General features: G+C 44.2%; 2 protein-coding genes across 2 annotated transcripts in view; both read left to right on the top strand.

Moving 5' to 3' along the window:
• The window catches only part of ttc27 (tetratricopeptide repeat domain 27), a 113,738-nt gene extending 109,997 nt beyond the window's left edge, over positions 1 to 3,741 (top strand). Inside the window, exons 19-20 of the mRNA XM_084153159.1 lie at positions 2,244 to 2,344; positions 2,511 to 3,741. Of these exons, the coding sequence (XP_084009285.1) occupies positions 2,244 to 2,344; positions 2,511 to 2,636 (227 nt within the window). The 3' untranslated portion in view covers positions 2,637 to 3,741. The remainder of the gene's footprint in view (positions 1 to 2,243; positions 2,345 to 2,510) is intronic.
• Positions 3,742 to 7,362: 3,621 nt separating this feature from the next.
• The window catches only part of LOC311110871 (latent-transforming growth factor beta-binding protein 1-like), a 154,240-nt gene continuing 135,109 nt past the window's right edge, over positions 7,363 to 26,493 (top strand). Inside the window, exons 1-3 of the mRNA XM_084153471.1 lie at positions 7,363 to 7,778; positions 8,595 to 8,665; positions 15,268 to 15,574. Of these exons, the coding sequence (XP_084009597.1) occupies positions 7,426 to 7,778; positions 8,595 to 8,665; positions 15,268 to 15,574 (731 nt within the window). The 5' untranslated portion in view covers positions 7,363 to 7,425. The remainder of the gene's footprint in view (positions 7,779 to 8,594; positions 8,666 to 15,267; positions 15,575 to 26,493) is intronic.

Below are 26,493 nucleotides of genomic sequence, written 5' to 3'. Positions count from 1 at the left end.
TAAATGACTAAAACATTTATTTAAAAAAACAAAGTCTTCAGAGACTGCCCCTTTAAGGTTACCTTGGTAGCAGGGCCACGCCAATCTTCACATGCCTGTGAGAATCTCACTAGTAGTAGAGGCCGACAATGTTTCCAAAGACAAACTCTGTGATATCTCTTTTTGCTAGCAGTGGAAGAAAACTCTAACATTGAAAAGCAACGTAGCTTGTGAACAAAACATTGTAAATAGCCAAGAAACACGAGGACAAAATCTCACTTTAGTAGACTTTCGAGTGAATTAGACCAACTTTTATGCCTGTGTGCATTGCTTCTAAAAACGAATCTTTCAGCACTTCACTCACAGCCCCCTAGACAGGCAGTGTTGCCGCGCGAGGTGGGATAGCTATAACATTAGGATTCCAATTGCTTTGCGCATTACCAGATATGAAACAAAATGGCAGAAATACTTTGAAAACAGCTACTGCAGCATTTATTTTGCTATAAATCACGACTCGCACCTGTGGCCATACTTTACTATTTTTATGAAATGCTCACACTGTAGAGCCCTGAGTGTTACCATGCAGCAACGTGTCTGGTGAATTAGCCATTCTTACCCAACAATGCCAAAATCTACCCGCATTTGGCGGGTGTTCATTTTAGGCCCTGTCCCACACACACACGAGCTTCTTCGACACACGAGCCACACGTGACCGCCGCATGTTGGCGGAGACACGTGGAACACTCCATCACGCTTAATGTCACGTCTCCTACAGGCCTTTGCGTCAGGCCGCGCGGGGAGAAGACATGATGGATGGTATGAGAAGAGTAAACAAGCTGCTTACCCCACTGCCCTCCGCGAGACGCAATCCTGATCCAAACAATTGCTCTGCGTGTTAGTGGCGAGGGGGATGGAGTGGAGATGGAGACAGCAGGCAAAGGAAGGAGAGTGTCCTATAGGAGAGAACTCCATTAAAGGTGTTAATCTCGAGAATCCCCAGGGTTTTCATTACAGCTGGATACTGTGTTGAATTAAACATTAGAGGGAGTCAGGGCGCCGGGGCAACACGGTAGGAATAGCAATGTGGAAGGACGCAGCCCTGCCTTCCCCAACACATCTCTGGGGTTGATGTTGTCGCTAGGGCTCATCGTCACTCAGGTCACACACCTTGTCCCTCACACGCACGCACATGCACACACACACACACCTTACACCACTTTGTAACCTCTATGATGGGCCTGGGCCTGGACACTGCATCCACAGAGCTCGGAAGAGAGGGATGAGAAAAAAGTAGTGTGATGAGAACGACTAGGGAGGAGGTTAGAGCAGAAGAGGTCCTCATCCATAAATCACGACGTTTTGACCTTTCGCGCTGTCGCGGCTGAAGGGGACCAGACAGGGAAAAGGTGTCGCGCAGATAGAGAAGAGACCGGCGCTTAGTTTCTCTTCCTCATGTGCGAGAGAAAGATAAAAGGTGTCGGGTAAACACCAAGACAAAAGACTCTGCGACGCAGGGGAAATAGCCCATCAATATCCTCACTTGTCTCAGGAACAGAGCTTTGTTTAGGTATGTTTCTCAAAGCAGCACAGAATAACACCGGTTCTTCTGAGCTTTAGTCATCACTTTCTGGGAGTCATGAATAGTGTTTGTGTGGATGGTGTTTCATCCTGCTGAATGCAGATTCACTGTGAAGCGTTCCAGAGGACATTTTGATTATGTTATCTCGGACAGTGATCACAGGAGTGATTAAACAGGCATTGTGGAAAAAGGTCTCGTCTAATTATTAATTTGCGAGCTGCCAGGCCACTCGCGGCGGGGTTTAGCGGTGAAGTGTCTTCGGCGTAACGAGATGAGGCCCACTGAAGTGTCACTGACTGCAGGCCTGAGAAATCTCCCTGAGGGAGGTGGAGCGCCCATTAACCAGTCCCAGGAGAAATGACTCATCTCCTCCACCTCTCCACACGTGCAGTATAACCCACAGTCCTGTGTCTATATGAGACCTGTTAATCATGCATAGGTCAATGGTGCCACAGTGTCTCACCAGGGCAGGTAGGGCCATGGCCCCTGGACCCCGACCCAGAAACCCCTCATCTCTCTCCTCCTGACCCTTCCATGGTACCCCATGCGTGATGGGTGGTTGTCTCTCCTTCCAACAATCACTCATTTTAATACACATACCTAAGGTGCTCTGTCTCTTAATCACACATATTTACGTGCTAATAGGTATTTTCTGTCTCTCTTTCTCACATTTATGGGTTCACAGTGACCCTCAGCTGTAGTAAAAAGAAGAGTAACCCCCAGGAGGCATTGCAGATGTTGTCCTCCACTCGTCTCAGCCTGAGAAGCCTGGCCACCAAAGCCAAGGTACAGTACAGTTGGCCTTCATGCCACCCCCCCACCACATCATACAGATGTATCGGACTGCTCACATCAAGTCATTACTGAGCTACTTCACCGACCTCACGTTGTTTTTTGCGATAACGTTTAACCAAATGTAGTAATTTAATTTCTTTACACCGTTTCTCCTCAGCAACTGCACACAGATGTTGCTTCTGGGGAGATCCATGGCGACCTGAGTGATGAAGTCAAAGAGATAGAGCAGCTTATCACGGAGCTGCAGGACCAAAGCGGCCAGCAGCGCAGCGAATCAGCATGAATGCCTCACTATAGACACACCTCTAAGGACTCTAAGGACCTCCTACAGTAAACTTGTCCCAGAGCAGACATGGCTACAAGGGACACTGTCAGGTGACCCTGCACCCCTCACCCTGATCCTTACCAAGAGGACTTTACACAGTTTTACAGGCAAGAAGAGATGTGACTGTAACTGTAAAGGACTGCCAAAGGAATGACTTCAAACTTGATACACTCGTATGTACAAAGTGTAATTTGGTATAATTCCCCCCTTGAGGCGTGTGCTGTTTATGTTGTATAAAGCATGGTTAAGGAATGCTAGCTCAACCCCACAGGTCATCAAAAAGACACCTTCTCTGTGGAATCTATAGAAATCAGGAAATGTATACATTCATACATTTTACAAAGATGAAGCCTTATGATCATAGAACCACGCTTGCCTTGTTAGAATGTACTAGTCATACCCCCCCCCCCCCTCAAAGCTGGACTCCCCCAGGCGCAGTGAGAGCTCTGCAGATGAGAAGTGTAAGAATGTGAGGCAGGACAGGAAAGTGTGGACGTTCATCACCAGGGAAGTAGTGGGCCATGAAAGTATCATCCCACCTCGCCTCGCTCACACAGGACAGACAGCATGGAGGCAGCCCCTGCACAGTACAGCTATCTCATTATCGTCATGCCTGGGGGCCCCGGGGGCTACAGACAGAGATCCTACCATCTTCTCCTCATGGGTTTTCTCTCCCAAAGGAAAATGACCTTGACATTGCCTTTGTTTTATCATACTTGTTGTTTTATTGCTATCTTAGAAATGTTGTTTTTCTTTGCCTGTGCCTCTTTGTCATGGACTGTGTCTCTGCCTTGCAGTTCGCTTTCATTAAATTTGATTTGATGTTATTGACTCCCTGTCAAAATAAAGGTTATAAATAAAAATGGCACATTATCTTTTCCTTCTGGTGACAATTTATGGATTGGGAAGGAAGTGTGCATCACCCATAAGTATAATGTATGTATACATTCCATATATTCAACAGGTCTTGATTACACAATTTGTTTGCATACCAAAACACTCGATCATAACCAGATTTTGTCCCAAAATGTCAGTCATTTAATACAATGTGAAATAATGGTCATTACAAGTGTTGTCATTATTTACTATCATACACCATTACATCATATATCCAGCAGACACAGGGAAAATATAGTCATATCTGCCTGCTAATTGTAATATAACTCTTCCAAATGGTATTCACGGACAAACATCATTACACTGATTTGCTGCCATGACGTCATATGTTTGGAGAGGCCTCCCTTTGAAGCAGGGAAACAGAGGATGCTTGTTCAGCCTCCTGTTTCTTCTCCTCAACATTCCTGGTGTTTCTCAGTGACAACTTGACAACATCCTCATAAAGTTCCAACTGCAGCTGAAATACAATGGCGAGGTCATTGCCTACGAGCAACACCAAAATGACATCATGTTTCATGATATACATTAAGTGGTATGAATGAATTAGGAATCAATCATCAGGATGGGCAGTTTTTGGTCAGGATGTCCTAGAGCAAGGACTCTATTACAAAATAAGATTTATCAGGAGTGTAACATTCTCTATAGAAACGTGACCTGAAAGCTCACTGACTGAATGACTCAAACATTCACATTTTACATACAACTTGTGCATATCTATGTTGATACCTTCCCACAGACTTGCTATGACTTAAATGTTTTCCAGAAGCATCTTGAGACTTCATTTCAGACTCTGATCATCTTGGATGGCTGTGTTTCCTGGGCAGATGTACAGTTATGGCACATGAGACTGACCTAGATTGAATCAGTGACTGGAGGATTGCATTTCTGCCCAGCTACACTACATGACCAAAAGTATGTGGACACCTGCTTGTCGACACATCTCATTCCAAAATCATGGGCATTAATATGGAGTTGGTCCCCCCCCTTGTTGCTATAACAGCCTCCACTCTTCTGCGAAGGCTTTCCAGTAGATGTTGGAACATTGCTGTGGGGACTTGCTTCCATTCAGCCACAAGAGTATTAGTGAGGTCGGGCACTGATGTTGGGCGATTAGGCCTGGCTCGCAGTCGGCGTTCCATTCATCATAAAGGTGTTCACCGATCTCAATAAAACATTTCTGTATGGACCTCGCTTTGTGCACGGGGGCATTGTCATGCTGAAACAGGAAAGGGCCTTCTCCAAACTGTTGCCACAAAGTTGGAAGCACAGAATCGTCTAGAATGTCATTGTATGCTGTAGCGTTAAGATTTCCCTTCACTGGTGCTAAGGGGCCTAGCCCGAACCATGAAAAACAGCCCCAGACCATTATTCCTCCTCCACCAAACTTTACAGTTGGCACTATGCATTGGGGCAGGTAGCGTTTTCCAGGCATCCACCAAACCCAGATTAGTCTGTCGGACTGCCAGATGGTGAAGCGTGATTCATCACTCCAGAGAACGAGTTTCCACTGCTCCAGAGTCCAATGGCGGGCGAGCTTTACACCACTCCAGCCAACGCTTGGCATTGCGCATGGTGATCTTAGGCTTGTGTGCGGCTGCTCGGCCATGGAAACCCCTTTCATGAAGCTCCCGACAAACCATTCTTGTGCTGACGTTTCGAACTCAGTAGTGAGTGTTGCAACTGAGGACAGACGATTTTTATGCGTTATGTGCTTCAGCACTCTATGGTCCCGTTCTGTGAGCTTGTGTGGTCGATCACTTCGCGGCTGAGCCGTTGTTGCTCCTAGACGTTTCCACTTCACAATAACAGCACTTACAGTTGACCGGAGCAGCTCTAGCATAGCAGAAATTTGACAAACTGACTTGTTGGAAAGGTGGCATCCTATGATGGTGACACGTTGAAAGTCACTGAGCTCTTCAGGGAGGCCATTCTACTGCCAATGTTTGTCTGTGGAGTTTCCATGGCTGATTGCTCGATGTTATACACCTGTAAGCAACGAGTGTGGCTGAAATAGCCGAATCCACTAATTTGAAGGGGTGTCAACATACTTTTGTGTATATATAGTGTATTTCAAGTTGCATCATTGGTGATGACATGTGCCTCACCTGGTCTTTCTCCACAGATCTGTCCCCTTCTCCGAGGATGCTACTGCACAGGCACTGGGTTCTGGTTACCATCACCTCTTGTGTGTCAAATTCAGAGCAACATTTCCCAAACCCCCTCCTTTCCTCTCCCTCACATTCTGGAGGGAAGAGTCTTGTGGCTTTCTTTTTTTCATCTATGTATGACACCACTGTAACCAGTATCCACCACAGGAGGTTGATAGCACCTTTAATTGAGGAGGACTGGCTTGTGGTAATGGCTGGAGCGGAATAAGTTGAATGGTATCAAATACATCAAACACATGGTTTCCATGTTTGATGCCATTCCATTTGCTCCGTTACGGCCAGTATTATGAGCCGTCCTCCCCACAGCAGCCTCCTGTGGTGTCCACCCACTTCAAACCTCAGTGGGGGACATAGAGGTTTTAAGACAACAATTAGATATCCCTCACTCAAGAGAACCAACTTCATAAGACTTAATGGTACTTTGTATGTTTTCCAAAGCGCACACGATGACTCAATGGGGCTCATGTTCATCTGGGTGTAGGCCCTTAAAACCACTGTGTGCGCTCAATAGTGCATGTCTTCAATGAACTTACTCCAGTACTGGAATATCCCCTGCAGTCTTCAATGAAATAATGAGTCAATGTTGAACAATTTACACAGGGGTTGCTGGTAACCCTGCAGTGTAGGAGGACAGCAACTAGGGATAACCATGGGAAATTAGAAGCGCACCAGAAATGGCCCCAGCGCAACTGTTGGCAAGTAACTCATGTGGGTTGTTGGATGAATAATGGTGCACACATGGCTTTATAAATACTTGCCTATAGTTTATGACGCATGGTAGTTCCTATATGATTTATGCAGGAGTTTATGGGACCGAAGTAACAATGAGATGAAGGACTATGACAGCATATAGCCTACATACATATCCATGTTATTTATACATATGAATTAAGAACTGTTACATGATTTAGTTTTACACATTACACTTAGCTTATTAGGTGTGTAATTTTATAACTGGTCATTCTTATAAGCATGTTGCTATACTCTTATCACTCATTAACTTGCTGTACAACAAGGTTTATGCCTGCTGTCACTTTGGTGAGCGCGCGCTCTTGCCGACAGCAGGTAGAAAGTGCATGCGTCTTGAGGAATGGATTTCCTTTTGATATTTGGGGACTAGGAACCTTTACAGTCTATGCTAGGAACCCTACGCACTCCAAACTTTTTTTTTAGGGTTCAGCCCCACAAGTGTGTTCCAATAAGCGTCCCACTCCTGACGTCATGTCTGCTGGAGATTGGCTGTTCAGTTCTGACACTAACTCCTTTACACAGTGAAACTTTTTAAAGAGTTTTCAATCTCATTTGCAGGGTAAAGTATTGCACAGACATAGCCATAGCAGCCGTAACATCTGCTGTACAGCTCCCCCCCAACCCTGCGCAGGGATAAAGCAGTGTTTTATTCTGTTTTAGACCCATAGTCACGTTTTTACATTTATTATTCACAATTTTATTTTTAACTTTTTAAAGTGAAGCCTACGTTTTTAGTTATTGTTTTTAAATTCGGGTTGGAAGGCGAACCATAGACGAATATGTTCAGGAAAATATAACTGTTTTACTTGCGTTAAAGTCAGAGGAGTTTTTATTTTCCAGACACGGACCGCGCAAAGAAACATCCGACCTTCAAGGAATTTGTTATAAAGTTTTCAGAAAGTATTCTGTCTTTACGCGGATACTGAGTGGATATGGCTTGGATCAGATGGGACCTCTTATTTTCTATAGGTTTATTCATTTCACCGGCATTTGTGTCCACGGATCAGAGTGGCTTTAGGAGATACTACGTGTTGCAGCCAGGTCCGAGCGGGACAGACAGGGTACATGTGAGTTCCATTTCTTCGCGCTCCAGTGCCACAGGACAGCCCCATGCCTACAATGTGGAGCTCACGGCCAGTTACGGTGGCCAGGGCCGAACCCGTAGGATGGGTAACCAAGCGAACCCGATCTCGCATCGCCAGGATACACAGTTTGCGCTGCACCAGCAAGTCATTCCGCAGACCAGTCACAACGTTCACCAGAGTCACCAAATGAAAATGTCAGGGTAAGTATACCTGTGGGTGTCTGAAAATACTTCCTGTTACAGAAGAGTGCATCTGTCTGTCTATAGGCTACTTATCCTCTTGGATAGCAAGGTGGTCTGGTATAAAAATGTATTGCCTATGTTGGGTCACCTAACTGTACAGGAGTCATGCACCTGGTAAAGGAACTCGCTATTAGACTGGCCAACTTATTCACTGTAATAATTAACATAAACATGGTTGTTAAATATACATGATTAAATAAATATTCTGCAAGACCAACTTAAATGATATAGTGCATTTGTTTCATGTAGCTTTTTGATATTTCTGACAAATCAACACGTACAATACTGTAGACTACTTGTTTGAGACATTTCACCTAATTAATTTCACGTTCAATGTATCACTTCTGAACTTTTTTTTTTACAACTTTCAAGTTGATACGAAATAAAGATATGTATTAACATCCACTCAGTAGAGACAGAAAGAAAAACAGCTCATTTCAAGTAATGTTCTGAAAGAATATAGTGTGCTCAAAGGAAGCGAAATGGCCCAGATCCTGTTGTATTCAGGAGCATGGCCCCAAGTCGCAGCACTCTCAGATGTATGATTAGTGGGGACATTCCCACAGTCTCAGCACCAGGCTAAGGGCGCCCAGCTTCACCTCCCATAAAAGGAAACCCCTAAAACCAGATCTGGCCCAGTTTTATTGGTTAATCTCAGGCTGGGCGACACAGGTGGATCACTAGGCCCACCAGCAAGTGAGTTTTAGGCAAAATGAGTTTGTCTTGTGTGTGTGTGACAATGCTCTCTATCTCTGTCTCTGGGTGTTGTTGCAGGGTGAATGTCTGTGGAGGGCAGTGCTGTCACGGATGGAGTAAGGCCACTGGATCGCAGCGGTGCACCAAGCGTGAGTATACACTACACTACCACAGCCGAGCCTCTGCTGCAGGCAGGCCAACAAGTTGCAGTGGTTCAAAATGTTCTTCCAAATTCTTGATGACAGTCTTGGATTGACTGTATGTTGTACATGGCACCTCATAACTTCTTCCTTTGGAAAATGTACACAATCATCTTTACTCCCGTTGTTCATCAGGCAGATCTGTGCCAGAATACCAGCATCACACCGTATATATAATCCATCCAGTATACCTACCTCCCCTACTCCACTTGGAAACTCACCCAAGCATACATACATATGTTTTGAAGGCGCCTTTAGATGATTAGTAGTGACAGATTGGAGAACAGCACCTTTGTATTCTGTTCTTTATAAATAACTGGTATTGCTGACAGTGACTCTGCCCACCTGGGAACAATGACAGGACTGTCAGTGTGTTGGGGCCCGTGTTGCAGAGTCATGAGAACACTGTTATTGCATAGGAGTAGGCACGCAGGGTCGGCCCGAAAGAGAAACAGGTTTGGAGTGTTTTATACCTCTTGGCTCAGCCCCACCAGCTGGATCTTTCGTATTTGACTGTGAGGCTTTGCCGGCTGGTTATATAAGAGACAGACAGCTCTCTTCGCCGAGTCTGGTGGACCTCCTGGGGAAACCAGGGGTTACGTTTTAGTCTAGGACCCCTGATTCATACGTTTAATAGGCCCAGCGTGCCTGCACTACTCTACTCTGGTCTGCTCACACTTAAGACTGGGCTCCACTTTGTAGAATGGCATGGGCTCCTTGGCATGGTCTGAGGCAGCAGAGGTTAGGTGGGGGAGTGGGTGCAGTCATGCAATGTACCATGGGGGAATGCTGCTGTTTAGATGGGAATGGGAAATGCTGTGCAAGGTCTCTGGAGGAGAACCAATAGTGGACCTTCCTACAGTACCGATGGCTTTAATTGGTCCTTTTGATGTCAGGATCAGAGTCCAGTACGCCCTACTGTAGCCAGATACTGGAATCGGGGTGGACAGGATGGAGGAAAGATGAAATGTTATAGGGAGTTTCAATGACTGCTTTTTAAAAACCTCAAAAGATCTTTGTGTCACTAGATTTCTATTACTGTACAGTTGCTCTTTCTGGGAAAATGGCTTTATGTTCTTGAAATCTTTTTATTTTCTAAGCTTATTCTCAGGTCATCCGGTGTTCACCGCTCATTTCTATGATTTTTCACTGGCCGTGATATTAATATGTACAGTAGTATAGCACCAGGGAAGCACTGTGAGGAGAAGTTCCATTCATCTATAGCAATGAATTGCTGTAGACGACCCTAATAAATATGATGAATAATGCAACTATGATTGATGATATAGTGTAAGCGACCAACGCATATGCTTGGCTTTTCTTCCTTTTCATTCTGCTTGTTTTTTCCTACATGGAAAAATATTATAATAACTCACTCCTGGGCTATAGGCAGTCATATCTTTTATGGATCGCTCTCTATATCTTTTGCTCAATTAGTTTTTCAGGATCATCTCTTTTTTTTCTCTTCTACCTACCTTGTCACAGAAGATAGACTAGGTTGTAAATCCACCCGCTAAATGTTTAATGGAGTTTGATTTCCAGGACACCCCAGCCCCCCCACCCACTACCCTTACCGAAAATGCTAACAAAAGGGTTTCTTAATATAAATTAATTTTGTTTGTTCTGGCAACGCCTTACACGTGGCCTGCTAGCATGCTGCATAAAGTGCTCTTTCAGGTTGTCACGCCAACAACCTCCCAACCTCCCACCAAGGCAAGCCCAGATTTTAATTTTATCTGGGTAGCTAGTAGAAGCTGTGAAAATCTTACCATACATTACCACTAGGATATTTAATCCAGGATATTTTCCATGCAAAGCCACTCACAATACATACTCAAGAATTGATGTGCATTTAAGAGTGAGTGTAGCTCATTTTAAAACGTTCCTTAAACAGTGACACAGAGAGCTGAAAACCTGGCCTATTTAATACATGGCAAATGGACCAAGCATGTTTAATCATGAAGCTGTTATTGCCATTCCTTATTACATGACATCATGCTGTAACCATGACACTAATGTTGAAAATATGTTATACATGTTTTGCACCTTAGAATATTTCAGTTGTTTGTTTGTTTATTTGTTTGTCTTAATGGCATCCAGACAGTTTCAAGCATGTGATGCAGATGCTACAAACACCTCTCTGTCCTCTTAATGGACTGTAATCTAATAGAGATTATGAGCAAACATCCCAAGGATTTATTCAGTCTATTCCTGACGCAAAGAAGGTAGTCTAACGACATGTGATGATTGAATTGCAGAGCAGAATAGCACTCTGTTGTTTTTTCTGCTAGATTCAAGACTATCCGCAACAGAAAATAGCTTGTAGTATTAATAGGCCTTTAATATAATAACAAATGCCACTTAGCATTCACTTTTATACAAATGACTTACAGTACAGTGAGTGCATTCATTTTTAGAATGTGTAGGCCTACAGTGTGTGATCCCTGTGGGTATTCAATACACGACCTTGGCGTTGCCAGCTCTACTAATAAAGATTAGTTAGACTTTTGTTTGTCTGAGAGAGAACCGTGTTGGATGGTCTTCCAGATCCCTCTGGGGTTCAGGCAGCAGCATCTCCATCAGGCTCTATCCCTCCGCTTCCACTGGAGTCTGGCGGGGCTATGTACAATGTGGAGCCGCATGGTAATCTCACGCTTTGAAAAGCTGCCCAGCCCATTTCTCCCTTAACCGAGTGCAACCCAAAAGTAAGCAGACCGGGCCAGACAAAACAGAACATGAAAATATTTCACTTCTGCGTAGCTGCACGGCACAGCGGAGGAGCAGTCTTCATTTTTCAAGAAGGATTGCTCATGAAGAGGCTACTTGAAAGTCCCCCAAAGTTAAGAGAATGTGACAGGTTCAACCATTTCATATATTTAAAGGCCCAATGCAGCCGTTTTTATATAAATTAAGTACCTTACTAACAGATTTCCATAAAAATGGGCATATGTAGCTTTTCAGCAACACATTTTTTTCCTCAAGAAATAATTTTGCAAGGACTGTCTGGGAGTGGTCTGAGTGGGGAGGGGAAAACTCAAAACTAGCTGTTATTGGCAGAGAGGTTTGGAACACTCTTTGTTATTGGTCTATTAACCAATTTACCACATGGTGATGTCACCATGGAAATCTGAAACTCCCGCCCATGCAAACCTGTAGAAGGTCCTGTGCAGATTGTATTTTTAACCATGAACTATCAGAAAATAAAACAGAAAATTCACACTTTTACAGTGTTAATTTCATCAGCTGTTGTAGAATATGATATAAAAAAACCAGTAAAAAAATAATTTCTACTGCGCTGTGCCTTTAAGCGGTCTCATGCTTTGCCTTGCGTGTCCCTAAAAGACAGCACAGGATGTTGAAAGCAAATGAGGCAGCCAGATACTGCAGTGGATGGGATGGACTCACAAAGGTGTTTTTGTACACTTGTTCCTCATCCTTAGTTGAGGGTAATTTAAAGATGCTGTAGCGCTCACAAGACTAGTCCAAGAGGAGAATTAGAACTATAGCCTATTGGAAGAGGCAGAGAAACTCTTTTGAAAAGCTGCATAATAAATCAGGGAAATCAGTCCATTCTTAGACAATGGAAATGTGTGACAAGAGAGATGGAGGAAATAGAGCAGTGTTCATCTCAGCCCAGCACCTGGTGATTTATGATTAGTCTGCTGATTGAGGGGAACGTCTGTGGCTGCTGTCATTATACAGTGCCTATTCAGAGGCCCTGGATCTGGAGCAGCAGTTAAGTGGGGTGAGGACCAAGTATGGGCACAATACCATGGCAACAGGAATGTCTTAATCGACTTGGCTCTCCACATGCTTTAGTGAACCACAATGTCAGACACTTGGCTGGAAGTTTACAATGCTGCTGCTCATTCAATGGACAGCAACAGAATTCAGTGTGGTCTTGTGTCAACTCCAGCGATAAACACAATGATTAGCTGTAATTGATAGAAATGGCCATTGAGGCCCAGACTCCTTGAGTCAGCAATGTAGCCAGGTGCTCTGTCTCTGTCCTACATATTGTACAGGAGGTGGGTAGACAGACACAGTTTATATTGAGTAAAAGCATGAGTGAGGAAAAAGACATCAATCAAAAAGTAATCTTTTATTTCTTGTCAAACACAGTATTCACACAACTGCAACACTATTTCAGACCCAATTTAACTTTGTGTGTGAGAAATAGATCACGTAATAAAAACTTTTGGTCATCTGCTGCCTTGGGAATAAGTGAGGCTTTAGGGATTGGTGTGGACAGGCTGTAGGATGGGTGGTTATTCAACTAATGGTACATCCCGTAACACCTGCACTAGAACATTATTTCCTGAGAGAGGGAGTAGTCCCTCCCTCCCTCCCTAACTCCCGCCCTCCCTCCCTCCCTCCCTAACTCCCTCCCTCCCTAACTCCCGCCCCCCTCCCTCCTTTTTTAAATATAGGCACACACAAAGTTATTATAAGGGTACACATCAATCGAGAACCCCCTCCCCTCCAAACACAGACACACATTTTAGTATTCCATGACAGACCCTTGCAGATTCCAGCAGCGCTCCCAATGAGTCCACCAAGGTGTAGTTTCATCAGTGGAATGTCACTTTGAATGATTTATTTTCCCTCCCCAGCTAACACTTAAATCGGCATCACTTATACTGTGCCCTTGTCACAGAACAGTGTTCTTGTGTAGCCCTACCTCTGCTTGAGAGTAACTATTCACAAACAGATGGCAGCCTTACTCAGGTCCTGCAAAGGTACATCGGCGAAAAAAGAAAACAATTTCCGTTACTCGGAAAAGAAAGCAAAAAAGCCGCCCCAGAGTGGAAAATTATAGTGTGGGGTATGTAGAAACCAAAACGTAACTCAGCAGGAGTGATGTAATCTGTGATGTGATCGCCCCCTGATGCTTCTAAGGGGGGTTGCTTGTTGCACAGCATGTGTTCATTAGGTCTCCTGTGTCTGAATAGCTCAGTGGGGTGGAGAAAGTGTTGAGCCAGTGGTGAACCAGTTGTAGATGCCCATCGAGAGAGAGGGATTTTTTTTTTTTCAAGGTCTTGGGTGGTGCATGACTTGCTTTTTGATGCAGTTTGCTCTCACTCTCATTAATCACTTTCACAAATCAAAAGGAGCTAATGAGGAGTGTGGAGCAGGAACCCCATCTCAGGGACCCTGTGGGGCCGGGGAGAGAGAGACCCCTCACTTTCCTTTCACACTTCACACACGTGTAGCCCACTGGAATTTTGGCTCAGCTGAAAGCAAGTGTGTGTGTGTGTGGTTGAAAAATGCTTTGTAGTTGAAAGATTACAGTCCCAGTCCTGTGCCTTTAGAGAAAAGAGCCCAGTGTAATTACAGGCGACCTGCAAGTCTCCTGTAACAACTCTAAGAAAAACCCAAATACATACATACATACACACACACAGTCCCTCTCTCTGATGCCCCAAACCACAACACATGATGTTATTGCGCCAGGGACTCCAGTCATTGATTGCAGAGCCTCTGCTGGAGTAAAGCACCACAAAACTCTCAGCTTTGGGATGGGTGGGGGTATATTCACAGTGTGAGGAACCATGGAGGTGGTATTTACATTGGCTGCTAATAACGACAGAGAGAGAGGCATGGGAACACTTTTCTCCGACTATGATTGTGAGGCATTTAGATTCTGTCACTGTTTTCTATTCCTGTCCCTCTTCCTTAAGCAGGACAGAAAGCTTATTATGAATGCTCAGTACTGTAGAGAATTCATTTGTTAACCAGGAAAAAAACAACTCCATGTTTGGTAATGCATTAATTCATGATACTTTTTTCCAAATTTGTGCATTACTTCTGGTTTGAGTAATGACTCTATGGCACCTAAATGAACCCCCCTAACTGAGTTTCCTCAATCAATGTCTTAATATACACTGAGTGTACAAAACATTAGCTCTTTCCATGACATAGACTGACCAGGTGAAAGCTATGATCCCTTAATGGTGTCACCTGTTAAATCCACTTCAATCAGTGTAGATGAAGGGGAGGAGACCGGTTAAAGAATGATTTTTGAGCCTTGAGACATGGATTGTGTATGTGTGCCATTCAGAGGGTGAATGGGCAAGACAAAAGATTGTGCCTTTGAATGGGGTATGGTAGTAGGTGCCAGGCCCCGGTTTGAGTGTGTCAAGAACTGCAACGCTGCAGGTTTTTCACACTCAACAGTTTCCCGTGTGTATCAAGAATGGTCCACCACCCAAAGGACATCCAGCCAACTTGACACAACTGTGGAACGAATTGGAGTCAACATGGGCCAGCATCCCTGTGGAACACTTTCGACACTGTGTAGAGTCCCCATGCCCTGACGAATTGAGACTGTTCTGAGGGCAAAAGGGGGTGCAACTCAATATTAGGAAGTTGTTCCTAATGTTTTTTACACTCAGTGTAGCTACCAAAGGGCTCCCTGAGACGACATCATAGAAGTGGCATTTAACATGGGATATGTCTGCTTCTAGAGTGTGCGTGTGTGTGAATATGTACACATTGCCCTCTTACTCTCTCTCTTTCTCTCTCTTTTCCCCCTATGTTTTGTGCTGCAGCCAACTGCCTGCCCCAGTGCCAGAATGGAGGAATGTGTCTGAGGCCCCTGCTCTGTGTCTGCAAGCCGGGCTCCAATGGCAAGGCATGTGAACAGAAGACCATGCCCACCTCTTCCAACCCAGCGCAGCCAGGGAACGGCCACACCAATGGACACACCAATGGCCGAAGCATAGTGCCCCAGAGGCCCATTCCCCAGCAGGTGCCCATCCCCCAGCAGGGTTATGCCCCTGCCCCAGTCCCTGTCAGCAACATGGCTCAGATGACCCTGACCGTCAAGCAGTCCCCCCACCTTGTCCGGCCCCAGCAGTGAGTATTCTCTCTTCAGCTGCAGCATGTGGTTGACAACCCACACTGGTGTCAATTTATTGTATATTGATGTTATGAGAATGCTTGAAATGGTTTGGTTAAGCTATCACTCTCTTCCAACCTGTTTTTGTTTCACGCTCCTCACAGTTTATTAGTAGTGGAGTCGAAGTGGTGCATACTGTCAAACAAAGCTTGAGTTGGTCGGAGGGCTCATCTGTAAATAATCATACAGGCACTCTGCTGGTGGCCCACACTGTGCCAGAGAGGACAGCGAGGCCTCAGCCCATTCTTCATAGCAATTAGGGTCATGTGAAAACAACTGTTTCTCTGTGAGAGTTTTCCCAGCGCTCTTAAGACTGGACTCCCTCCTACTGGTTTGACTGTGTTATTGTTGTTTATCAACTGAATATAGTTTCATTATCACCATCCATCAGTGTAATGGGTTGAATCACTTAGAGCATTTTAATATAATATATTTGAAACGGTGCAGTTGGCTGTTGGTTTGTTTTGCCTGTCACTACAGTAGACTGCGGGAAAATGTGCAATCACATCAGACGTGGCGCAAGGCCCTCGCCTTGTCAAGAGTAATCGGAGTGAATGCAGACTTTGAGTAAATCTCTGTTTTCACTCGAATGTGGGGCAATGTGTTGATAGAAATGTCCAGAATTGCCTCACATCGGGTCCAAGAAGTGTTGGCATGGGTTGTCTAGTTCTGATATTGATGACTGATATTTAAAATGTTAATGAATCCATTTTATGTGCAGTGTTTTACGTGTGTTCGCTGTAAAACGTCTGAGGTTTTATGCGTTTCTCAGGCGGTGGAATTGCTCCCAGATCTGTGTGCTCGAAAGCTGCTCTCAATTTCCACTGGGGATTATTTCTCACAGAGAGCTATTCCACCATCACTCATTAGAGAGATTGAACATGTCATCTGATATGTCGAAGAAAATAATAATCTCAAGGTCAATCATTCATAATCAGATCAGTTAGATATGCAGGGCAAGAGTAATAAAGGCTTAATTTTATACTATTAAAACATGTATTTTTACTAATTATGACATTCTCCCAATCCTCTTCTGGATCATCCAAATGCACTCTAGCAAACTTCAGACGGGCCTGGACATGTACTGGCTTAAGTAGGGGGACACGTCTGGCACTGCAGGATTTGAGTCCCTGGCGGCGTAGTGTGTTACTGATGGTAGGCTTTGTTACTTTGGTCCCAGCTCTCTGCAGGTCATTCACTAGGTCCCCCTGTGTGGTTCTGGGATTTTTGCTCACCGTTCTTGTGATCATTTTGACCTCACGGGGTGAGATCTTGCATGGAGCCCCAGATCGAGGGAGATTATCAGTGGTCTTGTATGTCTTCCATTTCCTAATAATTGCTCCCACAGTTGTTTTCTTCAAACCAAGCTGCTTACCTATTGCAGATTCAGTCTTCCCAGCCTGGTGTAGGTCTACAATTTTGTTTCTGGTGTCCTTTGACAGCTCTTTGGTCTTGGCCATAGTGGAGTTTGTAGTGTGACTGTTTGAGGTTGTGGACAAGTGTCTTTTATACTGATAACAAGTTCAAACAGGTGCCATTAATACAGGTAACGAGTGGAGGACAGAGGAGCCTCTTAAAGAAGTTGTTACAGGTCTGTGAGAGCCAGAAATCTTGGTTGTTTGTAGGTGACCAAATACTTATTTTCCACCATAATTTGCAAATAAATTCATTAAAAATCCTACAATGTGATTTTCTGGATTTTTTTCTCTCAATTTGTCTGTCATAGTTGACATGTACCTATGATGAAAATTACAGGCCTCTCTCATCTTTTTAAGTGGGAGAACTTGCACAATTGGTGGCTGACTAAATACTTTTTTCCCCCACTGTATAATGGCTAGTATAGGATCTTTGTACCACTGTTTTGTTTGTGTCTGGTGTGTCCGCATTGGTTGACGGATTGCAAGAGATATCAATGGCACTTAGGGTGTGTAGTATCATGCAGCTGTAGGTTCAGTCATTTAGGCTAAGTATAAGACCATGCTGTGCTGTGAAGAGTCTCGCCCCATCATTTTAGTCAAACATAAATCATGGGAGACAGGTTAATGTTAACATAATGGCTGATCGTATGGTTAAATTGTAAGGGTCAATTGGTATCGAGAGCCTGGCGATAGAAAGCTTTGGTTAAACGTTAATCTTTGAATAGCTAAAGTAGTGGGTGAATGTGCCATTGTGCTGATGTATTTTCATACAGGAAAAAAGCCTATTATGAGTGCAGGACCTCAATGGTTGACCTCATAGAATCCCCAGACTAGCCTTTCAGAGACACTTGCAAACAGATTGTGATTTGTTGGTAGTGAGTGCTGATTTCCCAGGAAATATCAAAGTGCGGCTGAAGAGGTCTGGACTGGGCTCTGGCATTACTGGAGTTGTTGGTTTACAGGGAGAAGACGAGATTTAGAGCTAAGAAAATTGTGTGTATATGGGTGGCGTGCATGCGTGTGTGTTGCCAGCGGCTGCAGGAGTAGAGAACCTGGTCCATTCCAGACAGGAGAACTTTGAGGAACAATACTGGTCATGCCTGAGGGGCCAAGACCTGCTGTGCAGTCAGAGGGAAATTACGTGCCCTTTTTACTTCATTCACTCAGGGGAAGTAAAAAGACCTAAATGAGAGGAGTGAAGCCGAGGTGGGCAGCACAGGTGGCTCTATAGCCTCCTTTCTTCCTGAAGCTGCTGGCTTTAACAAGTCAATGTGACACCCGTCCGCCTGTATCCTATTCATGCCCACATTACAGTAGAGCAGGAAGGTTTAAGGATATTCGCTGACATTCATACTGTAAACTGTGAGGGCAATTAGGCTCTACATGTACACTACCAGTCAAAAGTTTGGACACACCTACTCATTCAAGGGTTTTTCTTTATTTTTACTATTTTTTACATTGTAGAATAATAGTGAAGACATCAAAACTATGAAATAACACATATGGAATTATGTAGTAACCAAAAAAGTGTTAAACAAATCAAAATATATGTTATATTTGAGATTCTTCAAATAGCCACCCTTTGCCTTGATGACAGCTTTGCACACTCTTGGCATTCTCTCAACCAACTTCATGAGGTAGTCACCTGGAATGCATTTCAATTAACAAGCATGCCTTCTTAAAAGTTAATTTGTGGAATGCGTTTGAGCCAATCAGTTTTGTTGTGACAAGGTAGGGGGAGTATACAGAAGATAGCCCTGTTTGGTAAAAGACCAAGTCTATATTATGGCAAGAACAGCTCAAATAAGCAAAGAGAAACGACAGTCCATCATTACTTTAAGACATGAAGGTCAGTCAATACGGAACAGTTCAAGAACTTTGAAAGTTTCTTCAAGTGCAGTCGCAAAAACCATCAAGCGCTATGATGAAACTGGTTCTCATGAGGACCGCCACAGGAATGGAAGACCCAGAGTTACCTCTGCTGCAGAGGATAAGTTCATTAGGGTTACCAGCCTCAGAAATTGCAGCCCAAATAAATGCTTCAGAGTTCAAGTCACAGACACATCTCAACATCAACTGTTCAGAGGGGACTGTGTGAATCAGTCCTTCATGGTCGAATTAATAATATATAATATAATATAATATGCCATTTAGCAGACGCTTTTATCCAAAGCGACTTACAGTCATGTGTGCATACATTTTTTTTTTTTGTGTATGGGTGGTCCCGGGGATCGAACCCACTACCTTGGCGTTACAAGCGCCGTGCTCTACCAGCTGAGCTAAAGGACACCAATAAGAAGAAGAGACCTGCTTGGGCCAAGAAACACAAGCAATGGACATTAGACCGGTGGAAATTTGTTTTTTGGTCTGATGAGTCCAAATTGGACATTTTTGGTTCCAACCGCCGTGTCTTTGTGAGACGCGGTGTGGGTGAACGGATGATCTCCGCATGTGTAGTTCCCACCGTAAAGCATGAAGGAGGAGGTGTTACGCTGGTGACACTGTCTGTGATTTATTTAGAATTCAAGGCACACTTAACCAGCATGGCTACCACAGCATTCTGCAGCTGGTTTGGGCTTAGTGGGACTATCATTTGTTTTTCAACAGGACAATGACCTAACACACCTCCAGGCTGTGTAAGGGTTATTTTACCAAGGAGAGTGATGGAGTGCTGCATCAGATGACCTGGCCTTCACAACCCAATTGAGATGGTTTGGGATGAGTCGGACGGCAGAGTGAAGGAAAAGCAGCCAACAAGTGCTCAGCATATGTGGGAACTCCTTAAGACCGTTGGAAAAGCATTCCAGGTGAAGCTGGTTGTGAGAATGCCAAGAGTGTGCAAAGCTGTCATCAAGGCAAAGGGTGGCTATTTGAAGAATCTGAATTTGTTTAACACTTTTTTGGTTACTACATGATTCCATATGTGTTATTTCATAGTTTTGATGTCTTCACTATTATTCTACAATGTAGAAAATAGTACAAATAAAGAAAAACCCTTGAATGAGTAGGTGTGTCCAAACCTTTGACTGGTACTGTATATCTCTGCTACTCTAATGGGACCTCAATGGTCAATACTGTTATTCAGTGGTACTGTACAATGTGTCCCAGGAGTAGGCCAGGCTGTGCTCTATTTGAACTCCTGCCCTGACCCTTTGACAGGCCTTGAAAAACATGTAAAGTGCTGGATACTCTGAGTGTGTGAGAATGACATGCTCGGTATTGGAGTGGGTCAAGTGATGACTCACCCCCTCCCCCTCCGAGGAAACCCCTGCAGAGCCATGTGTCATCCACGCCCACATCAGTTTTAAGTAACATTCCCCATTTCAAACATGAGTCAAGTCCTGTAGTCATATCTGCCATTATTAATCATTTCCTACCGGTCATACACTAACCCTTAACACGAATTCCCCTCCCTGTTCCTCAAAGGCAAAGCTTGTATTGACCTGTTGGGGGAGTTAGGGTGAGGGCTGGGTGGATGAGGAATGAATGACCTCGGCACCTGTGGGGAGAGTGGCTGACACAGAGGGAGAAGTTTGGACAGATGGCACACTCCTTTCTCCTCCCCCTCCTCCTCTCTCTCTCTCTCTTGCAATGTGAGCCACAGACTTGCTGTGAGTGTGCTGATGTTTCCAGGTCCTTTTTACGATGTGTGTGTAACGCAGGAATTTATTTGTGGTGCCAATATGTTCCTAGTTACACCCAGGAAGTTGGCTATTTCTCCTCTCTCTGGTTTTTCATTGTATGAAAGGAAAAATGGGAACTGTATCCAAGCAGCAGTTGAGTAGAATCCCACTGGAACCAAATGAATCAAATGGGATGAGCTCCAAATTCCAAGTGTGCAAGGTGCTGGGTCTTGTTATTGAGTCAATCAAGGAATCAGAGAATCAACTAACCGCAACAGAGCACTGACATATGTGGATATCCTCCTCTGTCTCGCTCTCTCTCCTTCACGCTCTCTCATCTGACACAGTCGTGCAGATAGACTATGAGCGCGCTCTGTTGAAGTTCACTGGGTTCATTACGGTAGAGCGGAGTGTACCGGTTCTCGTGGGGAGGACTTGGAATGGTAGCAGGGGCCGGTGGTGGCGTGTGTGAGCGTGGCCAGAGAATTTGAGTGCTGAAGGCCGAGACTGCACAGGTTCACCCCCTGTCAATGATCTGTTTATATAGAAATAAGCAAGATCTTCACTCTGATATTTCAGACTACCATGCTCTTGTAACTATTCCTTGGATACTGTGAAAAGAAATAGTATTTTTTTCTATTTAATTACACAGCCTTTGCCAGCACACCCAGTCTTGCCAAATATTTTGTTGAGACTGGAATAAGATCTTATGTTTATAACTTCTCCCTTTCCCTCTCTGTCTACCCTGACTTTTCAGCTCTCTCTTGCTGGCATATTTAAAGTTTAGCTGCAGTAGACACCATTGTATTTATTTAACAACATTTCATGCATGCCATCATGGTAGAAATCCTTTAAATCCCTGCCTGAAGCCAGATTCTGATTGGACTGTGCCTTTCTACAAATTTTAAAGCCCCCACCCCCAAATAACCCCAAACATATTATTAGTGTTTATGTTGTGTCTGCTCCAGTCACAACAAGGCATTGACCTCTCATTGACCTCACACAGTCCATGTGATAATCCTCTTCCTTTTGTCCCTGTTTTGTAAACCATCCTTGTACTACTTGTGTTTGTTTGGTCTGACTGTAGACATCAAAGGGCTTTAATAGACACCTGTTCAGATTAGAGCCAGCCTCGTAGATTAAGTCAAAGAGATGAGAAGAGCAACAAAGAAAGAGTGGATGAGGCCCCTGTGTCACTGAAACCTTAGCTATGCCCATGAGAGAAGACCAGCTTAAATAGATATACTGTGTAAATGGCAATCTGCACCCATTCTTCTCAGACCCATCTCCACCGCTGAGCTTCTAATGTAAGCACGGGACCAGCTGGTTTCTATCTCCCAAGCAGCAGGCTATAGTGTCCGAGAACAGATCTGTCCAATCTCTTTCTCTCTACCTCCCTCTCTCTCTCTACCTCTGCTGCTGATGATGGAATTGCAGTGGCTGGGAAGAATAGTCTACAGTGGGGCACTCTTACTACAAAAGAGGGCTTCCCTCTGTGGCTGGTCAAAGTCTCCTGAGAAGGAGCCTTTTAAGTAGGTAGCTTTGCCGTGTGTCGGCGAGTATTTAGAGTCAGCAGAGCTGGGCAAGGGAGAGACCAGTCCAGCCCTGACCTCTCGTCGTCGGGGAGGAGGTAAAGAGATACCCCCTTCTATTCTAGGAATGGGGAGTGATGAGTGGTAGCGGTTGAAGCATTTTCATCACTGATGCACACACACACACACACGCACATACACATTTACTGTACATAGTATTCACTCACATACACACACACATTCACCTTCATAAAGCACTAACACATACACATCAAACATACTTTCTCTGTCACCTTCATACAGACATGCACACGTATTCACATACGAAAACAGAATGGCTATTTAAGAAGCAATGCTGGAAAGAGGGGGCTATTTACAAGGCTATCACATTCTGTTTATTTCTACTGTGCCAGAGGGCCTGTGGATGGGCTATGATATGAGCTGTGTGCAGAGTGACTGTTCCTCCTGTCTCTCACCTCACCCTGCAGCCCTCTCTCTGTTCCTATGCACTGTGACCTGGCTGGGGCCCGGTGATGACTGGGATCCCAGCACATGGACTGTCAATCAGACAGGAAGAGCATTGCCCTTTACTTTCAACCTTCAACCCCACATGAATCCTCCACTGAGCTCCCGGACGGAACATCAACAGAAACCTGCTCTTCCTGTGACCTGGCCCTCCTAGAGGACTCTGGGCTTCCTCATACATGTCCTGGCTCTCATTAGACTACCAGTATAAATATTTGGTCTCTTAGGCAGGGTGAACTTTGGCCTGATTTCATTTTTTATTTTCATGGGTGGGACTCGGTTTTGACTAGGTGGTATACAGCTACGACCGGAAGTGTCTTTTTCGTAGCAGGTTAGGCTACGAAAAGTCATTTCCGGCCATAGCTGTACTCCATCTAGTCACAACTTTGGGATTCCCCCTCCAGTCCCAGTGGTATGCATTCACAGTTCCATGTGAAATCGCCCTCTTATAGGCAGCCATTGGGTTGCGGTAGTGGAGTGCTTTCTCCTTCTCCCTAGCCATGGCTTCCTACTGTAAGAGGAAAGAGACTGCCCATGTGACAGATTGTTCCCTCTTAGATTTCCCAGCGCATGATTGTTGGAAGCCTGGTAATCTCTCCTGGTGTTCCTTAAACAATAATTATTCTTGGAGAGGCCAGGCCTTCTCTCTGGCCTTTGAAATGTATCAGTCATGCCTTGTAAAGATGAAAATAGCCTCTCTCATTTAATTTCCCCTCAATTTAAAATGCAGATTAGCTGCTTGTGCCCTGCCAGGTTTCTGTAGTCGAGATTGACGTAAGAAATTATTAGGGGATTTTATAGTCGATTTGAATCTAGACCGAAATGCCTTAATTTTTTTTTGCGTTCCCCCATTTCAAATAATTTTCAAAGAGTCATTCCGCCCTCAGATATCCTTTTTTCCTGATATGAAGTGCTTTCAGGGTATTTTCCGAGTTTGTGTGGAGCCATTGACAATGTAAAAGCTATTTCAGATGACTTACGCAGTGGCAGCTACCTTTCATTTAGCATTGAATTGATGTGTTTGTAAAGAGATAAATGATCATTAGTCATTATGTTGTGCATTGTTAACACCGGAGAATCCTCTAGATTCATTTGAACAATCTCCCTGCTATCTCTGAGTATGTTTCCATCCCTGGGACTAAGCAGCGATAAGCTGCTTATCTTTAATAAAGTCATACTGCGTGATCAGAATTCAGAGCACATGCCCCATGTGACTGCAAGCAAGCTCTGGCATTTACACACTCAGTAGATGGGCGCACTGTATATAACTGACCTATTTGGAAAGATAAATGATGTGAAATATGCCTCTAACCAGCCCTTGGGCAATCATATCCCGTTTGGAGTTTAAATATTAGACGATGGAATTGCCAGTCGTTTCCTAAGCTAGCAGCTGGCCAAACAGAGGAAATCTATTCAGATTGACTTTTATTTTTACCTCCACACTTGCCAGAAGAGCCGGCTCAAATAGATTTACTGCCTATTTTCACCACACTTCAACGCAAAGCGACATGAGGCCCATGCTGGCTAGAGGTCACAATGCATGCAACCTCAGTCTCACCAAAGAAAAAAACTTGAGTCAGTAGAAAAGCTATTTGGATAGCCGCCTATGCCGTCTATTGCGTCTATGCTCCAAACCCCATTTTTGAATTTGACTGCTACAATGAATAATTCCCCCAGTGTGTCTGGGGCTGCTGAGCAATGCTGCAGTCCCTTTATTGTGGTATTTAATGAGGCGTTAAATTCAGACCTCACAGTGAGCCATTTCACTGTAGCCCACTTTTTACCTGCTGGCACTGAGCCCAGAGGGACGGGGACTCTCAGTAATGTATTTATTTTTAAACGGCAGCAGCCCTCTGACGCACACTTTGGCTGCAACAAAATCACTTTAAAATAATCCAGTCTAAAATGACTCCACCAGAGGTGGACGGACCATCATTGTTGAACCGTCCTAATCTGGTCACTTTAATAATGTTTACATACTGTTTTACTCATTTCATATTTATAATACTGTATTCTAGTCAAGGCCATCCTATTCAACTGTTGCTGTACATATTCTATTCTATCCTACGTATTCTACAGATATACCACATTCTATCCACATACTGTCCATAATGTCTATACATCCCATCACATATACAGTACCAGTCAAAAGTTTTAGAACACCTACTCATTCCAGGGTTTTTCTTTATTTTGACTATTTTCTACATTGTAGAATAATAGTGAAGACGTCAAAACTATGAAATAACACATATGGAATCATGTAGTAACCAAAAAAGTGTTCAACAAATCAAAATATATTTTATATTTGAGATTCTTCAAAGTAGCCACCCTTTGCCTTGATTGCAGCCCAAATAAATGCTTCACAGAGTTCAAGTAACAGATACATCTCAACATCAACTGTTCAGAGGACACTGTGTGAATCAGGCCTTCATGGTCGAATTGCTGTAAAGAAACCACTACTAAAGGACACCAATAAGAAGAAGAGACCTGCTTGGGCCAAGAAACACGAGCAATGGACATTAGACCGGTGGAAATCTGTCCTTTGGTCTGATGAGTCCAAATTTTAGATTTTTGGTTCCAACCACCGTGTCTTTGTGAGACGCAGAGTAGGTGAACGGATTATCTCCGCATGTGTGGTTTCCACCGTGAAACATGGAGGAGGAGGTGATGGTGTGGGGGTTCTTTGCTGGTGACACTGTCAGTGATTTATTTAGAATTCAAGGCACACTTAACCAGCATGGCTACCACAGCATTCTGAAGCGATACGCCATCCCATATGGTTTGCGCTTAGTGGGACTATCATTTGTTTTTCATTTACATTTACATTTTAGTCATTTAGCAGACGCTCTTATCCAGAGCGACTTACAGTTAGTGAGTGCATACATTATAATTTTTTAGAATTGTTTTTTTATTTTAATTTTTTTATACTGGCCCCCCGTGGGAATCGAACCCACAACCCTGGCGTTGCAAACGCCATGCTCTACCAACTGAGCTACCTCCCTGCCAGCCATTCCCTCCCCTACCCTGGACGACGCTGAGCCAATTGTGCGCCGCCCCATGGGTCTCCCGGTCGCGGCCGGCTACGACAGAGCCTGGATTCGAACCAGGATCTCTAGTGGCACAGCTAGCACTGCGATGTCCTTATGTTACTCACTGGGAAGCTGTCATTATGCAAACTGAAAGATGTCCTCCAGCGATTTTTGAACTTTTACTGTTGAAAAGCGATATCCCAAGTATAAACAGTAAAGTACACACACTAAAGGGTAAAAAAATATGCTTTGAGCAAAATAATGTTTTTTTTAGACACAACTGCAAACTGCAAGGAGTAGGGCATTCAAGGAGTTAATCTGATGGAAATCTATGATGTCAATGGCCTCCCCTCTTGCTTGAGGGACAAAGAGGAGCAACAGAGGACAAAAGAGGAAAGGCCCACCCCCCCCACTTGTGTTATGTCATGACTTGGACCACCTATTGAGATGTTAAGTAAATCAGGTTTTAAATGAGGTGAAGGGGAGACTGGAGTGCCACTTAAAGCTCAATAGCAACTCAACAGGCTGGAGTTGCCACTACAGCAGGGGACAGACAGGGATAGACGGAAGGGCTTCCTCACTGGAGGTGCTGCAGCTTCATCTTAGAGAATATGAATGCCCTTTGTTCTTTCGATGCCCTAACCTAATCGTCCCTGAACATGAAAGTAACAATGGCCTACCTAATGGCACCTGTTAGCAGGCTATTGTTACTTGATGTTCACATTCGAATTACAATTCCTTTCATGTAC

This window comes from Coregonus lavaretus, assembly GCF_964263955.1.
Source record: "Coregonus lavaretus genome assembly, chromosome: 36".
NCBI classification, from domain to species: domain Eukaryota; kingdom Metazoa; phylum Chordata; class Actinopteri; order Salmoniformes; family Salmonidae; genus Coregonus; species Coregonus lavaretus.
The sequence above is the reverse complement of the archived record's forward strand: the minus strand, read 5'-3'. Positions and strand labels throughout refer to the sequence as shown.